This window comes from Scyliorhinus torazame, chromosome 9, assembly GCF_047496885.1.
Source record: "Scyliorhinus torazame isolate Kashiwa2021f chromosome 9, sScyTor2.1, whole genome shotgun sequence".
NCBI lineage: Eukaryota > Metazoa > Chordata > Chondrichthyes > Carcharhiniformes > Scyliorhinidae > Scyliorhinus > Scyliorhinus torazame.
This window is the reverse complement of record NC_092715.1, coordinates 206,855,638-206,877,020: the sequence shown is the minus strand read 5'-3', so window position 1 is coordinate 206,877,020 and position 21,383 is coordinate 206,855,638. Positions and strand designations below refer to the sequence as shown.

At 45.2% G+C, this 21,383-nt stretch overlaps 1 protein-coding gene across 1 annotated transcript in view; it reads right to left on the bottom strand.

Annotated features, from left to right (window-relative positions):
• LOC140430066 (serine protease inhibitor Kazal-type 1-like) overlaps window positions 1-21,383 on the bottom strand; it is a 152,065-nt gene that overhangs the window by 103,968 nt on the left and 26,714 nt on the right. Inside the window, exons 2-3 of the mRNA XM_072517605.1 lie at window positions 21,323-21,357; window positions 21,111-21,223 (exon numbers count right to left, since the gene is read on the bottom strand). Of these exons, the coding sequence (XP_072373706.1) occupies window positions 21,111-21,223; window positions 21,323-21,357 (148 nt within the window). The remainder of the gene's footprint in view (window positions 1-21,110; window positions 21,224-21,322; window positions 21,358-21,383) is intronic.

The following is a 21,383-nucleotide window of genomic DNA, read 5'->3' as shown; positions in this document are numbered from 1 at the left end:
GGGGCATAGATAAGCTGCAGCGCTGGGCTGAGAGGTGGCAAATGGAGTTTAATGCAGAAAAGTATGAGGTGATTCATATTGGAAGGAATAACAGGAAGACAGAGTACTGGGCTAATGGTAAGATTCGTGGTAGTGTGGATGAGCAGAGAGATCTCAGTGTCCATGTACATAGATCCCTGAAAGTTGCCACCCAGGTTGAGAGGGTTGTTAAGAAGGCATACCGGACTTCCGGTGGCGTTCGTGAGCGGAGCGGTCCCAGCAAAAAGGCTCCCACAGTTCCACAAAGTCGGGGCCTCCGGATTAAAAAAAAACATTTTTTTAAACATTTTTTTAAAGTTTCCCGCGAAATTGGGAGCAGGGGAACTGGGCCACTCTTGATGACAAGTGATGCCTCCCCATATCTTATCGGATAGACAACGGGATGGAGAGGCCAATAGAGCACGCATAGATATGTTCGGATCAAGAAGGAAGGGTTGGCCGCCATTTTTGCGGTGAAGAAGTACTACCAACATGACCATAACAGACCACAAACCTTCGCTCGGCCTGTTCAAGGAGGACAGGTCACTTCTGACAATAGCATCGGCCTGGATACAGCGTTGGGCGCTATTATTGGTGACGTGTGAGCACGTGCTCAAGTATCGCCCAGAAGCACAAATCGCACACGCTTTGAGCCGATTCCCATTTCCAATGCACCCCCTGTACCCACCAGTAGCAGACAAAGTCACAGTTGCCTTGAATTTTACGGACATCTTGCCGGTCACATGATTCATGAGTGGACACAAAAGGACCCAATCTTAACGAAATTACGTCACATCGTCCTGCATGGGGGACAGCAAGGGAGACTACCCGAGGAGCTGCGGGTTTTCACGACTAAGTAACATGAGCTTGACATGGAGGACAACAACCTCCTGTGGGGAGCCCGTGTTCTGGTCCCAAGTCAAGGCAGAAAGATCATATTGCAGGATCTGAACAACCGGCACCTGGGAGTGTCCAAGATGAAGATGCTCACCAGGAGCAACGTATGGTGGCCTAGACTTGATGGTGACATTGAGCGGTTGGCCCAGCAATGCACCATGTGTCAGGAGCACCAAAAGCTCCTACCAGCAGCGCCCCTTCATTCCTGGGAGTGGCCAGGTCGACCCTTGGTACGGTTGTATGCTGACTTCATCGGACCTTTTCAAGACTCAATGTTCCTACTAATAATGGACGCCCACTCAAAATGGTTGGACATCTATCAAATGCCATCCACCAGTCCGAGAGTGACCATCGAGCAGTTGCACTTTTCATTCAGCACCCATGGCATCCCACAGGTGCTGGTTACAGATAACGGCACCACTTTTACTGGCGAGGAATTCTCGTATTTCCTGAGGGTGAATGGGGTGAAACACATTCGGATGACCCCAGACCACCTCTCATCAAATGGCCTGGCTGAGCGGGCAGTACAGACATTTAAGAAAGGCATAAAAAATAGGACATGGGATCCATGCAGACTAAGTTGGCGCGGTTCCTATTCAGCTATCGTACCACACCACACACAACGACCGGAGTCGTGCCAGCAGAATTTCTGATGGGCCGAAAGCTTAGCCTGACATTTCCTGACATTGGCAGAAGACGGGAGAGGAGACAGGATCTCCAGAAACAATACCACAGGAGATGGACGCAGGACAGAGGTGTTTGGCCAGAGGGCATGGTATATGTCCGGAACTTCGGAGGTGGTACCCGGTGGGTACCAGAGGCCATAGTGGAAAGGACTGGACTGAGGTCATACATGGTGGAAACCTCGGAGCTGATGGTGAGAAAGCACATGTAATACTTTAAAATTAGGGAACCCGTACCAGGACCAGCCCTGCCGGATGAGTCAGCCCTCCATCCCTGTCACCCAAGGGCCAAGTGGCAACACCCCTCAGAGGACAGGACAAGGATTTGCGCGAGGTGGAAGACACAGGGTCAGACATGGAGACACAAGCGTCCATGGTCTTGGACAACAGTTTGTGCATTTGAGCAGGGAGCGATCACCGTCAGCATCCTCAGATGATCGACGTGGAAGCGATACTCCCCAATGTGGTACACACACCCCCACACAACTCCGTAACCACTGGAACCGCGACCGCAGCTGAAGCGAAGGAGGAGTCCTCCTCCACCCTCCATGACAGAGGGGCTTATGGACTTTGGTGGGGGAGGCATGTAATAACCCTATGAGACACACGGGGATGCTCCGATTAATTTCCCGATGGGGCCCGTGGAATACGAGCTTCCCTGCTGAGGGCTGGACATCTAACAGCAGGGGTCATTGAAACCCACCAATAAAAACCAGCCAGGAAGGGAACCAATATCTTCGTATAATCCGGCTGGGGCTGGTTGTACTCCCCGCCATTTTGCGGCTTTGCTTTGGCTTGTTGAATAACCTATTTATTTGAATCCATCCTGGGACTACTGTGATTGTAATACTGCCCATCCCTAATTACCCTTGAGTAGGTGGTGGTGAGCTGCATTCTTGAACTGCAGTTCATGTCATGTAGGTACACTGTGGAAGGGAAATTAACATAAACCAACTTCGAAGCATGCTGGGAAATGCTTGACTATAGTTCAACCCTGCTTTTGAACTAAAATAAGTAGGTCAGGTAACATAAACAAAATACTGCTTAATATTCTGGTCTTGGCCTGATTATGAAAACACATTGTCCTCCAAAAGACAACAAAATGTGTACTCGAGTTGTTTTTAGCCAAGGGCAAGAACATACATACTGCATATTTCATCTTACATACTTTCCAAGGTCTATTTAATATAAACATGCCAGTTTAGTTCAAGCTGTTATTTCAGATTATAAAAACATGCTGTCTTCAATCGAATCTCAGAGTGCAGTGCACTGGCCTTTGCAGCTGGAACACTCTCTCTCCGCAAATATATTTGTGTAAATAAATTTCCTTAATTCGAACCTCGAGGAATTTGTCTTTATTATAATTTCCACAACAAATTGGCGTAGCCGTTGCAGTTTCCCTAATTTAACGGGATGTGAACCCCGAAACGGTTCTCTAAACAGGACTCTCTCAGCTGAAAGGGAGAGAGCCATAGCGCGACCCCAGCTGAAAGGGGGAGTCTGCTGCTCGGCAGCCTTAATTACTGGCCAGTGACTCATGCTAGGAGAGTTATCTTAATTAATAAATTAATGAAAGCTGCATGGGAAGAAAAAAGGTGCCTTAGAGACAAAACATTTTTTTCAAAGACTTTGAGGTCCGTGAAAGGATAAACACCGGTGTGCGCTCACTGTAGTATTTGTAAATGATTTCCGCGGTCGTTGTTATTGTTATATTTCTGTTCTAAAGTATTTTGCAGACGGAACGATGAGTAATAAACTTGACGCCCCCTCACAGGTCATCCCGAAGCCTCGGTAAAGACATCTGGAACGAGAAAGAAGTTGAACTCCTTGAAAAAGACAGATAAGGGAGTCAAAATCAGTAAGAAAATGAAAAGAAACAATCGTAAAGCAACGGAATGAGGTGGGAAACCCTATATGTTATGTCCCGCATAGGAATCTAATGAAGCTGACCCCCTCTCGAAACAAAAAAACAGGGGAGTAAAAGTAAATGGAAGATTAAGGTAAAAGCATACAGATGGGTTCCTGTAGAAAAAGGGAATTCAGATTTGTGTGTGAGATCAGGCTACCGGTTAGCTGTGATATGAAATGAAAATGAAATGAAAATCGCTTATTGTCACAAGTAGGCTTCAAATAAAGTTACTGTGAAAGCCCCTAGTCGCCACATTCCGGCGTCTATTCGGAGAGGCTGGTACAGGAATTGAACCGTGCTGTGAGCTGTGAGATTCTGTGTGTTTTGTTTAACCAATTAATTTTAGTCAAAGCATGAAGTGCTAAGTGGGTTGTATTTTTTTATCGTCTGTCCTTGAGTCAGATTATAACTTAAGTGATTTTTGTTGAGATTTCTCCAATGAACTGAAACATTGGAAATTACAGTTTAAAAGAAAGAAAGTGCCTTTACGAATAAAAGTAATTGAATATGAATAAGTTTTTAGATTACATGAAAAGATGTAAATGGCATCATTCCAAGTTCTCCGCCTCTTAGTTTCTGCAGGAAACATTAACCATTTCAGCAGACAGTTGACCTTTATAGAATTGACAAAGAAAAATATACATCTCTAAGAATAGCTAATGCCTATAAAATCAATCATTGGAAATTTACTTAAATTTGTGCTATTTATAGCCCCCTCCCAGGGGATGTTTTGCTGCTTCTAAAATACTCTTATGGTGCATCTTGGCCAGCTTTGAAGGGTGGGATTGCAGTCCCACCCGGCATAAATGGGGGCTGGGTTCCCAATAATGATAATTATTTGAATGAAGGAAATGAGGCCATCGAACAATGGTTAGCAAATAGAGGGGAGGAGGCTATCATGCAAGGGGCCAAGAAGCATTTAACCCCCAAGAAGGATGTACCGCAACTAGCGACACCTGACCCTATTAGGCAGACAGACACTCTGCAAATTAGGAGCAGTAATATATTGCATTGATAATGGAATGTTTATAGAACTGTCTCAAATACGAGCTCACCAGCTGCAAAATGTAATAACTTCTGAGCCTGCGCCCGATCGCTCTGTGTCTGTGTTGTATGCTGGCAGCCGAACGTTAACCCTTACAGAACCGCTGTTAAAAAAAAATTTTTTTAAACTGCAGTAAGTCTCACAAAAGATGAATGAACCTTGGACACAGCTATTAAAGCACCTGATAGAGTCCAGGCGAGAGAATATAGTGACCCATTGCACGGCTTGGTATGCTTGTGAGGATGAGCACGTATACAATTTACAAACACAAAGTCACTTAGGAAAGCAGACCTCATTGCATATCACTCCTTTTTATTTTTCGGTGTTGTGGGATTAGGAATGTTAGTACAGTTGACCCATAGTCAGAGGGACCTTTTTAGGATGGGTTTGACCTCAGAACCCCATTTAACATTGGCCGTAAGACATCCCGCTAAGGCAAAGCAAATAGGAGATGTGATCAAAGAGGCCAAAGGAAAAAGGTAATACATGGGATTTATATTGAAATGGACGGACAAAATTGCCTGATAGAATTTTATGGCAAACAGGAGGGCAAAGTGACCTGGAAAGAGGAGCAATGGCCCGCCACATTTAAAAGACAACAACCTCCCCGAGAGAGCCATCATTTACTCCCTTCAATCCTGGCCCAGGTACTCGCACATCTATGGGCCCAACATAAAAATCATGTTGGAAAAGTACATTCTGCCCCAGCGCATAGGGTGCAGTTACAGAAGAACATTGCCCTGCCCTGCTTAAAACTATACAGGTTGGCACCGGAAGCAGAAAAAGGGATAGAGGGAGTGATCAATGCACTATTATAGCAAGGGGTGCTGAAGAGAACACAAAGCCCCTGTAACACCCCTCTACTCCCCATTCCAAAATAGGAAGACCCAACGAGTGGTGGTTTGTGCAAGATCTTAGAGCCATCAATAAAACTGTTATCATTATTGCTCCATTGGTGCCGGACACAAATGTCATTTTGACTTCTATACCACCAACAACGGATACTTTCTTAGCGTTTTTCTCCATACCATTGCACCCGGAAAGTCAATATCTATTTGCTTTACATATCGGAATTAACAGTATTAAAAAAAGACTTGGAAGATTGCCAGTTGTCTGCAGGTTCAACATTCCCTCAATATGATGATTTATTGATAGCCTCAGAGGGAGGGCTAGTTTGTCAACAGAATACCGTTTTGTTATTATCACATATGGCAGAAAGAGGGCAAAGAGTCTCAATGGACAAACTGCAATTCTGTCAGGAGACAGTTCAGTATTTGGGATTTCAGCTGCAGCAAGGACAGCGGAGGCTTGGGTCTGAATGTGTACAGGCTGTAGCAGGGGTTCCAACTCCATCCATGGAAAAGGAGACCCTTACCTTCCTCGGAATGGTGGGCTATTGCAGGCAGTGGATACCGGACTATAGAGAAATGGACGCAGCACTGCGCAAGGCTACCCTACAGGATGCCCTTCAGTTGTTACCTGGATCCCAGAGAGGGAGCAAGCATTTCATAATTTGAAACAAGCCATGATTGGCGCCCCTGCCTTGGGACTTCCTAATTTCAGCAAGCCCTTTACTCTTTATTTAAATGAAGCAGGGGGATTTGCAACAGGAGTCCTGGAGCAAGAGCATTGAGGAGGGTGTAGCCACCTAAATTGGCCAACTCCTGATTTAAAATGGCGAACGGCAAAGGCTGATGGGAAAGTCAGCCAACATAGACAGAAACCAGCAGCTGCAGGTTTGCTGTGTATTTACCTCTGCAAAGGCCAGACAACATCGATACCAGCGACCATCAGCATAACAATGTAGCAGCCATCTGCATACTGATGAGCAATCCCCGGGAACAATAAGTAACATTTTGGACACACAACGCAAAGCCAGACTCCTCGGCGCCAGCAGGAGCCAACACAAAGGAGGTGAACGAGCACCTCAAGACCGCCCATCGATCTGGGAACCGCTCCAGCATTGGAGAAATCGAACCAAGCGATTGGGACAAAGTCCAATCACTTGGGACCAGGTACAGGGTCCGCCCCGAAAGGCGGGAAGCCCCTGGGGACTATAAGAATTAAGCCCCAAGTTCAAATCGCTCTTCACCTCTTCGTCCTGCCCGGGTCATCCAGCAACACGAACCAACATTGACCGTGACCGGTGCAGTGACCACCCAACAAAGTAAGTCTTAATTCAACGTTCGCTACGAGATAGGCGCTCCTAGCTACCAATCCGTGCCAACTTCGAATCCCGCAGACTCAGAACCCGAACGAAAGGCCATTTGTTCCCCTGACCTGGTGGGCCAGTCCGAAGTTAAGTATAGGCCTGTTAGTTGTAGAAGTAGCTTAGACGTAGAATTTGTGCATGAGTAGTGATTACTGTGTATAATAAATGTGCTTTGATTTGAATCTTACTTATCGATGTATTGGGTCATTGATCATTACTCGGACTTGAACCTCGTGGCGGTATCATAAAGATACCTGGTGACTCGAGAGCAAAGGTAATAAAACAGAGCAATTGAACCAAGGAGAAAGTTAGCAAAAAGGGAAAAGATCCCTTGCCTATTACTTGGTGGCCCTATGTGCTGTAGTAAAGGGTATGCCAAATTGCTTAAGAGCAGTAGCAGCCACAGCAGTCACAGTAGAAAAAAATCAGTCTTGCTGCTGCATCCGCAACGCAGCATTTTACTGCGGCTCGACGCACTGGGAACAAAATAATCCTCTCGAAAATCAACTTTACCTACAAGCGAGCGCCAGCTGTCAACCCTGCAACACTCTTGCCCGTACCCTCGGAAACAGAACATATGTATGATCATGATTGTTTACAATTGGTTGAAGCCACCACAACCCCTCGACCTGATTTATTGAGTCACCGACTAGAAAATCTAGACATCATCTTTTTCACCGATGGATCAGCAAACCGACCAAATGATATGACCCTCCTGGCTGGCTATGCAATTGTAACTCCATTCGAGGTAGTGGAAGCTTTTGCTCTGCCTTCGGGAACATCTGCTCAAGCGGCAGAATAGTTTGCCCTTAGTTTGCATGTATTCTAGCTAAAAATAAAACAGTCAATATTTATATGATTCCCGATCCGCTTTTGGGGTAGTACATGATTTTGGCCAATTATGGAAAAACAGGGGATTCATAACTTCCTCCAGCCAACCTATTAAACATGCTAAATTGGTTTTAAATTTACTAGATGCTGTTCAGCTGCCGAGCAAGATAGCCGTTTTAAAGTGTGAAGCGCATACTACCGCAGACGATGAAGTCTCATGCGGCAATAGATTTGCTGAAAGAACAGCAAAGGAATTGGCTCTCAAACACCAGCCACAACTACAAGCTTCTGCAGTTGAACTTCCGTCCACCATAACAGAACCAAAGTTAAAACAGACACAGGAGCAAACCTCCGTACAGGAGCATCGCTCTTGGCTAAAAACAGGTTGCTATGAAGACAATTTTGATAGGTGGATAAGGGCTTTGAAAATAGACCAAATGTATGAAGCTCTCAGAGAAATTATACTTTTGGAGGAGTTTAAAAACTCAATTCCTGATGTAGTGAGAACTCATGTGGAAGAGCAGAGGGTTAAAACTGTGAGATTAGCAGCGGAAATGGCAGATGATTATGAATTAGTTCATAAATCAAAGCTTGGTTTCTGACATCAGTTTCAGCCAGTGAGGGATAGAAACTGGGACATGATAAATACTCAAGTGGTAAAAATAAAGGTGATCTGATGGGAGATAATAAGGAGAGTGTACCTCAGATTAAAAAAGAAATCCAGGAGGGTGGAAAAGAAATGAAAAGTTTCAAATGTTTTCATTGTAATAAACTAGGCCATGTAAAGTTATAGTGTTGGTGGTTGAAGAAAAGCACTGGGAAGGCTGATGTGGTAAATAGGATAAGACAGTGGGGTTTCTGAAAGTGGTAAAGGAAAGCCCAAGTGAAGCGAAGGAGGTGCAAAAGATTGTACAGCCTGATCAAGAGGTGATTGATAAGAAGGTGCCAGATCTCTTTAAAGAATTTATTTGTGTGAGTGAAGTTTACTCATGTGTATCAGGAGGAGCAGGTAACAATTTTAAGAGATACGGGAGCTAGTCCATTTTTGATGGTACGAGATGAGGAGTTATGTAGTCTGGGAAGAATGTTGCCAGAAAAGGTGGTAATATGTGGAATTCAAGGTGAGAGGAGTAGTGTTCCATTATATAAGGTAAGGTTGGAAAGACCAGTGAAGATGGTGAAGTGGTAGTAGGAGTAATAGAGAAATTATCTTGTCCAGGAATACAGTTTATCTTGGGTAATGATATAGCTGGATCGCAGGTGGGAGTGATGCCTACTGTAGTGATAAGCCAGTGGAAAATCAGACAACCGAAGTGTTGAAGGATGAATATCCTGGGATTGGGATACCAATGGGGATTAACAACGATAGGGGAACTCATTTCTCTAGCAAATTGACCAAAGCCCTAACAGAAGCCATGGGATTTGATTGGAAATTGCATATACAATATCTGCCACAATCCTCAGGAATGGTGGAAAGGGCAGATGGAATAATTAAAACTGCAGTTACAAAAGTATGTCAACAAAATGGGCTGCTATGGCCAGATGCCATACCCATAGTAATGTATGTCCTGAGAAATCAGAGAAATCGTAATACGGGTTTAACCCCGTATGAGATATTAATGGAACCCCCCCATGACAACTGGAACAAAACCCCCAATGACTCCAGCGGCAGTAACCTTAAAATGGGCAGATGTGGCATCTCTCAAATATGCCCAGGCCATGTGTGAAAACGCTGAAAAAAATAAAAACATGAAAAGGTGCGACAGGCTCAGGTGCATCCAAAAGAGGGAAATACACACCCTTTAAACCTGGAGATCAAGTTTACGTGAAAGCACGAAACAAAGGTTATTTTTCTCCTCGGTGGAATGGACCCTACCAAGTGCTGCTAACAACCCGAACAGCCGTTAAAGTAAAAGAAAAGCCAGATGGGATCCACGCAACTCGTGTAAACTACATCATACAGAACTTTGAGAGTACTCACAAAATGCTGACCCGAAGAGAATGACGGCGCTACTGTTCTTATGTATTATCATATTAATCCAACATCAATGAGAGGGTAAACTGCATACTAACACCTTAATATACATGTATGTCCCACTCATACGCAAAAGAGGGTAAATAAATTCAGTTGTTGGGTTTGACACAAATTCCCAGATGCTTGGGTGAGGGCTTCCCTGTGCGACCTATCCCATTCACCAGTAAAGAAATACAGAATGGGCTCTAAGACAAAATAGTACAGGACGTGGTGAAGATACACAGAATATGTTAGATTGGAGATTAGCTGGATACAATATGAATAGGTTTGAGGAATGGTGAAGGCCTAGGTTTAATGTAACACGTCAACCGCCCTGGTTGATCCTTCCCAATTATACTGGAGTCCCAATGGGAAGTATATGCTTTAAGAATCATAAAACATATGGGACCCACGCAGTAGGCACGAGTCAGTGTGATCCAACCTTGAATTGGCAACCCCCTATGGTCCACCTTACAGCTAAAGGACTATTCATCTTTGATTAGTCAGGAGTTGAAAATCAAACTAGTGGAGGCTCCTGGGAAGGGGATCCGATTACACTAATGATGACTGATAGTAAAGGAAACCTGACCGCATATAACGGCACGTATTTTATCTGTGGACGTAAGGCATACCCGTGGTTACCAGAAACTTGGGAAGGCTCGTGCTATTTGGAATAGGTAGTCCCTTATGTGCATCACATTCAGCAATTGCAGGACCATCCCCATCACAGGATGACACAAAGTGTTATGACATGGGCACAAATGCTGGGAATAATAATACCACCATTAGGAATAGCCACTAATGTATCGAACTACGCAAACTACGAGACATCCTTGAGCAGGTAGCTAATGACGCTGCAGAAGCTGTTAACCAGATAGAAACTGAGATGGTCGCTATAAGAGCGGTTGCCCTGCAGCATAGAATGGCTCCTGATTTCTTGTTAGCTGAAAGGGAGGTACTTGTGCCCTGATTGGAAGTGGCTGTTGCGTGTACATCCCTCATAACTCAGAAAAAATTGATAATCTGTGGATCACATTCATAGAGAGGTGACAAGATTACATGAAAATGAGGGATGGGACTTTAGCTTTGGATGGTAGGATCGTCAGGACAGAGGAGTGTGTTCCGGATTATAATCGCCATTGTAATCTTGATTGTCGTATGGTTACTGTTTTAATGTTGCGCAAGATATTTTTATTGTACTAACACGGGAGAACAGCCCTAGCCGCCTTGCCTCCTTGCTACCAGGCTCATAACATGCAGGGAACTGTCATACGTCCGTTCTCCATACATTATAAACCACTCTTCTCTATGGAGGACACGATAATTTACTAAAAGGTGTTGATCAAAAGATAAACAAGGAGGGAATTGTGGAAGGGAAATTAACATAAACCAACTTCGAAGCATGCTGGGAAATGCTTGACTATAGTTCAACACTGCTTTTGGACTAAAATAAGTAGGTCAGGTAACAGAAACAAAATACTGCTTAATATTCTGGTCTTGGCCTGATTATGAAAACACATTGTCCTCCAAAAGATAACAAAATGTGTACTCGAGTTGTTTTTAGCCAAGGGCAAGAACATACGTACTACGTATTTCATCTTACGTACTTTCCAAGGTCTATTTAATATAAACATGCCTGTTCACTTCAAGCTGTTATTTCAGATTATAAAAACATGCTGTCTTCAATCGAATCTCAGAGTGCAGTGCACTGGCCTTTGCAGCTGGAACACTCTCTCTCCGCAAATATATTTGTGTAAATAAATTTCCTTAAATCGAACCTCGAGGAATTTGTCTTTATTATGATTTTCACGACATACACCCACAGTGCTGTTAGGAAGGCAGTTCCAGGATTTTGATGCAGTGACAGTAAAGGAACGGCAATATATTTCCAAGTCAGGCTGGTGAGTGGCTTGGAGGGAAAACTCCAGGTTGTCGGGTTCCCAGGATCTGCTGCTTCTGTCCTTCTAGATGGTATTGGTCATGTGTTTGGAAGCTGCTGTCTAAGGAACCTTGGTGAGTTACTGCAGTGCATCTTGTAGATGGTACACACGGCTGCAACCGTGCATTGGTGGTAGAGGGTGTGCATTTTTCTGGAAGGGGTGCCAATCAAGTGGGTTGTTATTTCCAGGATGGTGTCGAGCTTCTTGAGTGTTGTTGGAGGTGCACTCATCCAGGCAAATGGACAGTATATCATTACAATCTGTACTTGTGCCTTGTAGGTGGCGGACAGGTTTTGGGAGGTCAGGAGGCGTGTTTATCGCTGTAGGATTCCTATCCTCTGACCTGCTCTTGGTCCAAGCCCTTCTGCCTCTTTTAAGCTGTCAAATTTCCCGAGAACCGATAGTTAAATTAGAAGGACTGTTAGAATCAAAGTACAATATAATATTTATATGGATAACCCACTTCCCACAAGCATAATATTCCCACTCGTTGTCCTAGATCCGGTAAAACTGAAATGGGGCAAGTTTAAGGCAGATTTGGTTCATTTTCCACATTTCTTGTGATTTAACCTGTGACAAGGTTCCACCCTGCCTACTTTTGGGAGTTAAGATTCAGTCCTACAGTTTGGGAATCTATTTTTTCAAACAGAATGAAGAATGCAACAAGTCTATGCAGAAATTGATAATGTGTAAATGATTCATTTTATGCTGCAAAGTGATTGATTCTGCAATGGGTCAGAAAGATCGTGTCGGCTCAATGTTCAGCTGAGATTCTTTGGAGATCCTTGTGTTCAACATTTTTCAAACTTCTGAATGTTGATCCTACTGTTGGTTGTCCTGAAATGCAAAAACCATCTGTTATACTGGAATCGACCTGGCCGAGAGAGACAATGTGAAAGAGGGCAAAGGGAAGCAACAGAGGCCTGTTGGGAGGGAGAATCAAGATCAGCCTCTCATAGACAGGCAAACATGTCTTGGACAACACAGAGCAGCACAATAAAGGGGCACGACTGATTCACAAACAAAACGTTCCTAATGGGCTGAGACTTTCCACGGGTTTGTCTTTTGACCTTTGACTCAGAAGCACTAATCCAACTACCGATGCTCCTTAGGTTCTTGAATTTATTAATTATTAATTCTATGGGATCTTTTACATCTGCCTGATGAGACGGCAGACAGACCTTTGAAAGTCTTGGCTGAAAGGCAACAGGTGAAATCATCCTCCCGTTGGAAATAATTTGAGATGCATGGAAATTTCCAGGCCTGGGACATTGCTGCCGTTTGCCAACTGCATGGTGTCGCGATCTGGCGGGAGGGGGATCATTAACAAGACCCCACCACCTTCTCTGCCCTTATGGATGGCGAGTTGGGAAGCCTAGCGAGGGCGGCTTCCGTGGAACAGCACGCCGTTTCCCCTGGCGACCCACCCAGAGGAAATTCAGAAACAAGGCAGTTTGGGGAGGTGTCTGGTTGGGGGTTTAAGATTCTTTGCTGGCCCTTTGCCTTGAAAGCTGCTTCCAAAGTGCTATGAAGATTCCATCCAAGATCGCCGACTGTCCGGCACTTCCTCAGGGAAGGGTCAGCAGCGCCTCTGGAGAGGGATTTGAACCACAACATTTTGAGCAACTGCTGCATGTCATGTACAAATTCTGTGTTACAGTTAATGCTCTATGTTCATTATTATTAATAAACTGATGCAATATTTTTGTATTGCGGATGTATTGAAAGGGGAAAGTAAGGGTTAATAACAACATATCAATAAAATTGTATTATCAGGACTCAAGATGCAGCTGCAAGACTATGTGGGAACTGAGTACTGGTGGGAGTCTTCTGACAAAGATACAAGATGCTGCTTTATCCATTGTAACTCTGTGTTGAAGGTCATAGCAGGTGCTTCACCTGAGGAAGGAGCAGTGCTCCGAAAGCTAGTGTTTGAAACAAACATGTTGGCCTTTATCCTGGTGTTGTAAGACTTCTTACTATTATCTATGTAACAGTGTCAGAATGATGTATTGTAGTTGATCGGGAAGCTTATATTCCATCGTGTTTGGGCAGAGCTACCCTGCAAATGCTTGAATAATACCAGCACCAAAGAATCTTGAGTCTCGCCTGGGCCCTGCAGGAATTGGAAGGTACTGATTCCCTCCATTTCAACTACAACATCTGCAGGGTTGATATTTTGCAAATAGGTTCATCAGATATAGGAGCTGAATTCGGCCATTCGGCCCGTCGAGTCTCACCGCCATTCTATCGTGGCTGACATGTTTCTCATCTGCTACCTGCAATGCTACAGACCAAGAGCTGGATTGCAAAATCAGCCAGAGCATCTCCTCCCGACAACACATGACCTAGGAGCAGGAGAAGGCAATTTAGCCCCCCAAGCCTAAACACCTTCAATGTGATCATGGCTGATTCCATTCTGGCCTCAACTCCACTGTCCTGCCCTTCTCCATAACCCTTCACCCATTACCAATTAAAAATCTGTCTGACTCCTCCTTAAATTTACTCACTGTCCCAGCACCCACCGCACTCTGGGGTAGCGAATTCCACAGATTCCCAACCTTTTGGGAGAAGTAGTTTCTCCTCAAATCTGTGTTAAATTTGCTGCCTCTTATTCTAAGATTATGACCTCTCATTTTGAATGTCCCACAAGAGGAAGCATCAGCTCCACGTCTACTTTATCCGTACCGTTTAGCATCTTGAAGATCTTAATTTGATCTCCCCTCTTTCTTCTAAACTCTAGAGAGTTTAGGCCGAAACTGTTCAATCTCTCCTCATGCGACAAAAACCTCATCTCTGGAATCAATCCAGTGAACCTCCTGCGAACTGCCTCCAATGCCACCATATCTTTCCTCAAATAAGAGGACCAAAACTGTGCACAATATTCCAAGTTCAGTCTTACCAATGCCTTATATAGTTGCAGCAACACTTCCTTACCTTTATACTCAATTCCTTTAGCTATAAATGCCAACATTCCATTTGCTTTCCTTATTACCTGCACCTTCATGCTAGTTTTCTGTGACCCATGCACAAGAACACCCGGATCCCTCTGCATCGGAGCACCCCGAAGTCTCTCCCCATTTAGATAATAAGTTGCCTTTCCATTTTTTTGACCAAAATTCATGACCTCACACTTTTCCATGTTAAACTCCATCTGCCACATTTTGGCCCACTCTCCGAACCTATCTATATCCATTTGTAAGGTTCTTATTTCTTCATTGCAACTTACTGCCCCACCTATTTTTGTGTCATCTACAGATTTGGCTATAGAACTTTCTATCCCTGTATCCAAGCATTTATATAGATTGTAAATGGCTGGGGCCCAAGGACCGAACCCTGTGGCACTCCACTAGTTACAACTTGTCATCCAGAAAAAGGCCCATTTATCCCAACTCCCTGTCTTCTATCCATATTAATAAATTACCCCTAATCCCATGTGATCTCACCTTGTGAATTAATCTTCTGTGCGGCACCTTATCAAACGCCTTCTGGAAGTCCAGATATACTACATCTACAGGATTCCCCTTATCCACCTTGCTTGTTACATCTTTGAAGAACTCAAGCAAATTAGTCAAACATGATTTGCCCATCAGAAAATCATGCTGATTCTGATGGATAGTGCTTTGGCTTTCCAAATGTCCTGATATTACATCCTTGATAATTAATTCTAACAATTTTCCAACAACAGATGTTAAACTAACTGGTCTGTAATTTCCCACATTCTGCCTCTCTCCCTTTTTAAATAAGGGTGCTACGTTAGCATTTTTACAATCCACTGGGACCTTTCCCGTGTCAATGGAATTTTGGAATATTACAACCAATGGATCCACTGTCTCTGCTGCCACTTCCTTTAACACCCTAGGATGTAGGCCATCAGGCCCTGGGGACTGGTCTGCCCTCAATCCCAAGAGTTTGTTGAGTACTGTTTCCCTATTGTTCCGAGTTCCACCTTTTCTATTACCTCTGAATTGCCCGTTCCTATAGGAATGGTACTAGTGTCCTCCAGCGTGAAAACTGAGGCAAAGTATTGATTTAGCATCTTTGCCATTTCCGTGTTCCCCACTATTAACTCACTGGTTTCATCTTCCAAGGGGCCAACATTCACATTAGTGACTCTCTTCTCTTTTATGTACCTGTCGAAGCTTTTGATATTCTGCGCTAGTTTTTTTTCCGTAATTTACCTTAGCTCTTTTTATTCCTTTTTTCGCATCCCTTTGTTTCTGTTTGAAAGTTTCCCAATCTTCCAGCCTGCCACTGGCCTTTGCAATATGAGATAACTTAGTTTTTGTCTTTATAATGTCCTTGACCTCCTTGTTTAGCCATGGATGTTTTTTACCCTTCTTCCCATCTTTCTTCCTCACTGGGATATATTTTAGTTGTGAGGAATTGGGTATCTCCTGAAACAACTGCCACTGCTCATCAGCTGTCCGACCTTTTAGCCTCCCTGCCCAGTCCATACGGGCCGAATCTGTCCTCCAGCCTGTGTAACTTCCTTTGTTTAATTCCACAACACTAGTGTGGGATTCCGCTTTCTCGCCCCCAAATTGAGTCTTGAATTCCACCAAACTATGATCACTACTCCCTCGTGGATTCTTAACTAGGAAGTCATTAATTAATCCCTCCTCATTACAGAATACCAAATCCAGAATAGCCTCCTCATTGGTTGGTTCCCCAACATACTATTCCAGGAAACGATCACTAATGCATTCAATGAATTCTGCCTCCAGGCTGTCCTTGCCAATTTGATTCCTCCAGTCTATGTGCATATTAAAATCACCCATTATTATTGCCGTACCTTTCTTGCAAACCCCCAGTATTTCCGGGTTTATACTGTGCCCCACTGTAGAACTACTGTTTGGGGATCTATAGATTACTCCTACCAAGGACTTCTTCCCTTTGTTATTTCTTATTTCTACCCAGACTGATTCCACATCTTGATCTCCAGTGTTTATGTCATTTCTCATTACAACACTTTCCTCACCAGCAGGGCTACGCCACCTCCTTTTCCTTTCACCCTACCTTTCCAAAATACTGTGTACCCTCGGATATTTAATTCCCAGACCTGGTCTCCCTGTAACCACATTTCAGTAATCCCCACCATGTCATAACCTTTTGTTTCTATTTGCACCCTTCGCTCATTAAGTTTGTTACGAATGCATCTTGCATTTAGATACAAAGCACTTAAATTTGTTTTAATGTTAGATTTCCCATGGGTGGCACGGTGGCTCAATGGTTAGCACTGCTGTCTACGGCGCTGAGGACCCGGATTCGATCCTGGCCCCGGGTCACTGTCTGTGTGGAGTTTGCACATTCTCCCTGTGTCTGTGTGGGTTTCAACCCCACAACCCAAAAATGTGCAGGATAGGTGGATTGACCACGCTAAATTGCCCCTAAATTGGAAAAACATTTGGGTACTCTAAATTTTTTTTTTTTAATGTTAAATTTCCTTACTCTTCTATAATTCCTTGGTGCACAAAGACATCGCCTGTTCTGTCCCTCACCTTGATTTTCTGGTAACCATCCACCACATTGCTAACCTGCACTCCTAACTCCTCCTTTAAATTGGGGTTTCTAGTTTCATCTACAACTGAACCCTTTAATTTAAAGCTCTATCTACAGCCCTAGTTACGCGATTCGCTCGGACTCTGGTCCCAGCATGGTTCAGATGAAGACCGTCCCTTCGGAACAGGTCCTCTCTTCCCCAGTACCGGTGCCAATGTCCCATCAACTAAAACCCATTTCTCCCACACCAAACTTTGAGCCACGCATTTACCTCCTTAACCTTATTAAATGTGGACCAATTAGCTTGTGACTCAGGTAGCAATCCAGAGATTACTATCTTTTTGGTTCTGCTTTCTAATTTAACTCCTCGCTGTTCATACCTGCTTTGCAGAACCTCTGTCCTTGTTCTACCTATGTCATTGGTACCAATGTGGACCACAACAACTGGATCTTTACCCTCCCACTCCAAGTTCCTCTGCAGCCCAGATGAGATATCCTGGGCGGGATTCTCTCAGCCCGGGACCGATTCGGAGAATCCCCGCGACCGGCGCGAATCGCGGCTCGCCGCCCCGACGCCGGCACGTGATTCTCCACAGAGCAGATTCTCGGCCTCGGATGGGCCAAGCGGCCGTCGTAAAACGACAAGCCCCTCCGGTGCCGTCCACATCTGCTCTCAGCCGGCTGGACCTTGCCGTGGAAGGGGCAAGGGGCGGCCTGTGGGGGTGGGGGGGGAGGTCCGACCCCGGGGGGGGGGGGGCTCCGATATGGCCTGGCCCGCGGTCGGAGCCCACCGATCGGCAAGCCGGCCTCTCTGGCTGGCGGCCTACTTTCTTCCGCGCCTACCCCTGTAGCCCTGCACCATATTGCGTTGCGGCCAGCGCGTTGAAGGAAGCCACTGCGCATGTGTGCGTTGGCACCAGTGCCACTGCGCATGCGAGGATTCCATGGCACCCAGTTCGCACCGGGATCAGCAGCTGGAGTGGCTTGAACCGCTCCTGTGCCGTGCTGGCCCCCTGAAGGGCCAGAATTTCTAATCATGAGGTCGTCGGCGTTTCCGACAGCGTCAACACTTAGCCTCAGGATCACAGAATCCTGCCCCTGAACCCGAGCGCCAGGTAGGCAACACAACCGTTAGAATTCTCGATCCTGGTCACAGAGAACAGTGTCAATGCCCCTGACTATATTATCCCCGATTCCGACTACATTTCTTTTCCCTCCCCCGACTTGAATGGCTCCCTGAACAGTGCTGTGGTCAGTTTGCTCATCCTCCCTGCAGTCTCCCTTCCCGCCCACACAGGGAGCAAGAATCTCAAACCTGTTGGACAGGGATAAAAGCTGAGGCTTCTGCAACCCTGCCTCCTGGATCCCTACTTGCCTTACCCGCAATCACACACTCCTGTCCCTGACAGAATTTAAGTTAGTTATTTGAAAGGGTGTGACTGCCTCCTGGAAAACAGTGTCCAGGTTCCTCTCCCCCTCCCGGATGAGTCGCAGTGTCCGAAGCTCAGACTCCAGCTCATCAACTCTGAGCCGGAGTTCCTCAAGCAACTAACGCCTACTACAGATGTGCTCACTGGGAACCACAATAGGATCCACCATCTCCCACGTCATGCAGAAACAACACATCACCTGACTCTCCCATCGCTATTTTATTTAATTAGCTTTCGATTTGATTTTTAAACCCTAATTATTTACTTCAAAAACTTTTGTTTAAAATCTCTCCCTATTACCTCTGTCTGAAGGTAATTTATAAACTGTAATAAAGTGGGTTTTCAAATTTGATACACTTTCCCTGTTAGCCAATCATATCACAGCCTTCCTGTGCCATCTTTTGGTTTTTTCCGCAGTTGGAACTCTGTCAGTTTCAGTGAGAGACACAGAGAGAGTGAGAGAGTGAGAGAGAGAGTGAGAGTGAGAGAGTGAGAGAGTGAGAGAGAGAGAAAGAGAGCACCTCCTTACCTTCCCGAGTTGCAATCTGTTTAATTACCGGTCAGCTGTTCCCCTCTCTGCTGCAATGTCTGAACTCCTCTCTCCGACTCTGCTCCCTGGAGACTTATCAATCACTTCTCTCCCCGTAGTCTCAGCTGCCAGTTTCTCCCAGTTCCACCTAACTCCCTGTTTGCACCCAACTCCAAAATGCACTCTCACTCAGTTAAAGCAGCACTCCCAGAGCAGACAAGCAGTATTCGTAGCATTTGTACAGACTACAGTCTGATCAAGTTATTCATCCACTATCTGAAAGGCTAGGAAGATGTGAGTTTTCTTGTGTCATTTACAAGGACTAAATTATATCAACAAGGATTTTGTGCTTTGAAGTTCTCTGCATTACCAGGTGGGGTTGCAGAGAAAGAGGGCCATCTTGCAGTGTTCCTGACCCAATGTGGTATCCAAATGGAGTGTACTTATGTACCCACGATGTGCTATTTCCTCCCTAACTCTATCACTCCAGCACAGCTCCTACTTAAATCGTATATCAACATATTGTGTGACATTCTCATATCGAGCTATTCAGCTTTGGTGAGGAAGGAATAAAAGTGTGCTGGGCCTTTGGAGGTTAACTGCCACATGTCAGGGGAGACAGTCTGTGAGCAGAAGTCTAATTCCACTTTGATTTCAGTCTCAGGGCCGTCGCTTCCACAACAAAGTTAATACACCAACAACCACCAACCCAGGATACTGGGACACTACACCTCACAGCATCACAGGAGCACATTCAGCACATGGACTACAGCGGCTCAAGAAGAAGGCTCACTACCACCTTCTCAAGGGCAACTGGGCTTAGCGAATAAATGTTGGCTTTGACAGCAATGTCCATATCCCAAGAATGATTTTCTTTTAAATACTCTAATGCAGAGTTACATACCGTTTTGTAGCCAGTAGTGAACATAGAACATAGAACATACAGTGCAGAAGGAGGCCATTCGGCCCATCAGGTCTGCACCAACCCACCTAAGCATTCACATCCACCCCACCCTCGTAACCCAATAACCCCTCCTAACCTTTTTTGGTCACGAAGGGCAATTTATCATGGCCAATCCACCTAACCTGCACGTCTCTGGACTGTGGGAGGAAACCGGAGCACCCAGAGGAATCCCACACAGACACGGGGAGAATAGTGGTTAGCACAATTACGTCACAGCTCCAGGGTCCCAGGTTCGATTCCCGGCTTGGGTCACTGTCTGTGCAGAGTCTGCACGTTCTCCCCATGTCTGCGTGGGTTTCCTCCGGGTGCTCCGGTTTCCTCCCACAGTCCAAAGATGTGCAGGTTAGGTGTATTAGCCATGCTAAATTGCCCTTAGTGTCCAAAATTGCCCTTAGTGTTGGGTGGGGTTACTGGGTTATGGGGATAGGGTGGAAGTGTGGTCTTGGAAAAGGTGCTCTTTCCAAGAGCCGGTGCAGACTCGATGGGCCGAATGGCCTCCTTCTGCACTGTAAATTCTATGAAATGTATGAAATCTATGAGAATGTGCAGACTCCACACAGCCAGTGACCCAGCAGGGAATCGAACCTGGGACCCTGGCACTGTGAAGCCACAGTGCTATCCACTTGTGCTACCGTGCTGCCGGGTGAGATGGGTGGGGAAGCCCAGCACTGTTTCACAAGAATGTGCCTGTTCCTGCTGCGACGCTTTGGGCTAGTTCCAGTTTACTGGCAAATACATGAGAGGGCTTCAAGACTTCATAGATAGTATTGCACTGTGCTCTGTGCTCATGATGAGAAGATGTCCCTTGGCAGTGGTATAAACTTCAGGGTGCCCAAAGTACTTTGCAGCTAATGGGGAACTTCTAAAATGTAGTCACTATTATAACACAGGTAACAATGGCAGCTAATTTTTGCACAGCAATGTCTCGCAAACAGGAATGAAATAAAAGGTCAAATCATCTGTTTTAGATGTTTGTTTAGTAAAATAGTCTGCCACCATAATGCAGTCTCCAAGACCCTGGCTAAATTTTTGATGGGTTCAGTGAGGTGCCAGGATTCATATCGCGTGAAGCATTCCTGCTCCAATTTATACTTTGTCCAGCCAGATTACACTGACAAATCCAGGCCCATTTGTACCTGATTTTGAGGCAGAGGGAGCATTCATTGTGATATGTCACCCCATCAGTTCCACATACTGGTTCATATTTGCTGGGACATTTCAGATTTGTCTGCGTCCTCCCGCAGAGTGGCTAGAACAAAGAAGAGAATGACTTGCACAGGTTCGTAACTCCAGAATGATACATACAAAAGCATTGCTGAAATCGTAAGTGGAAATGTTTTTAATTTACCTGGACAGAATTTTCAGTCATGTCTGCAGCTGCAGCTGTGGGGAGAAAAATAAGTCAGTTC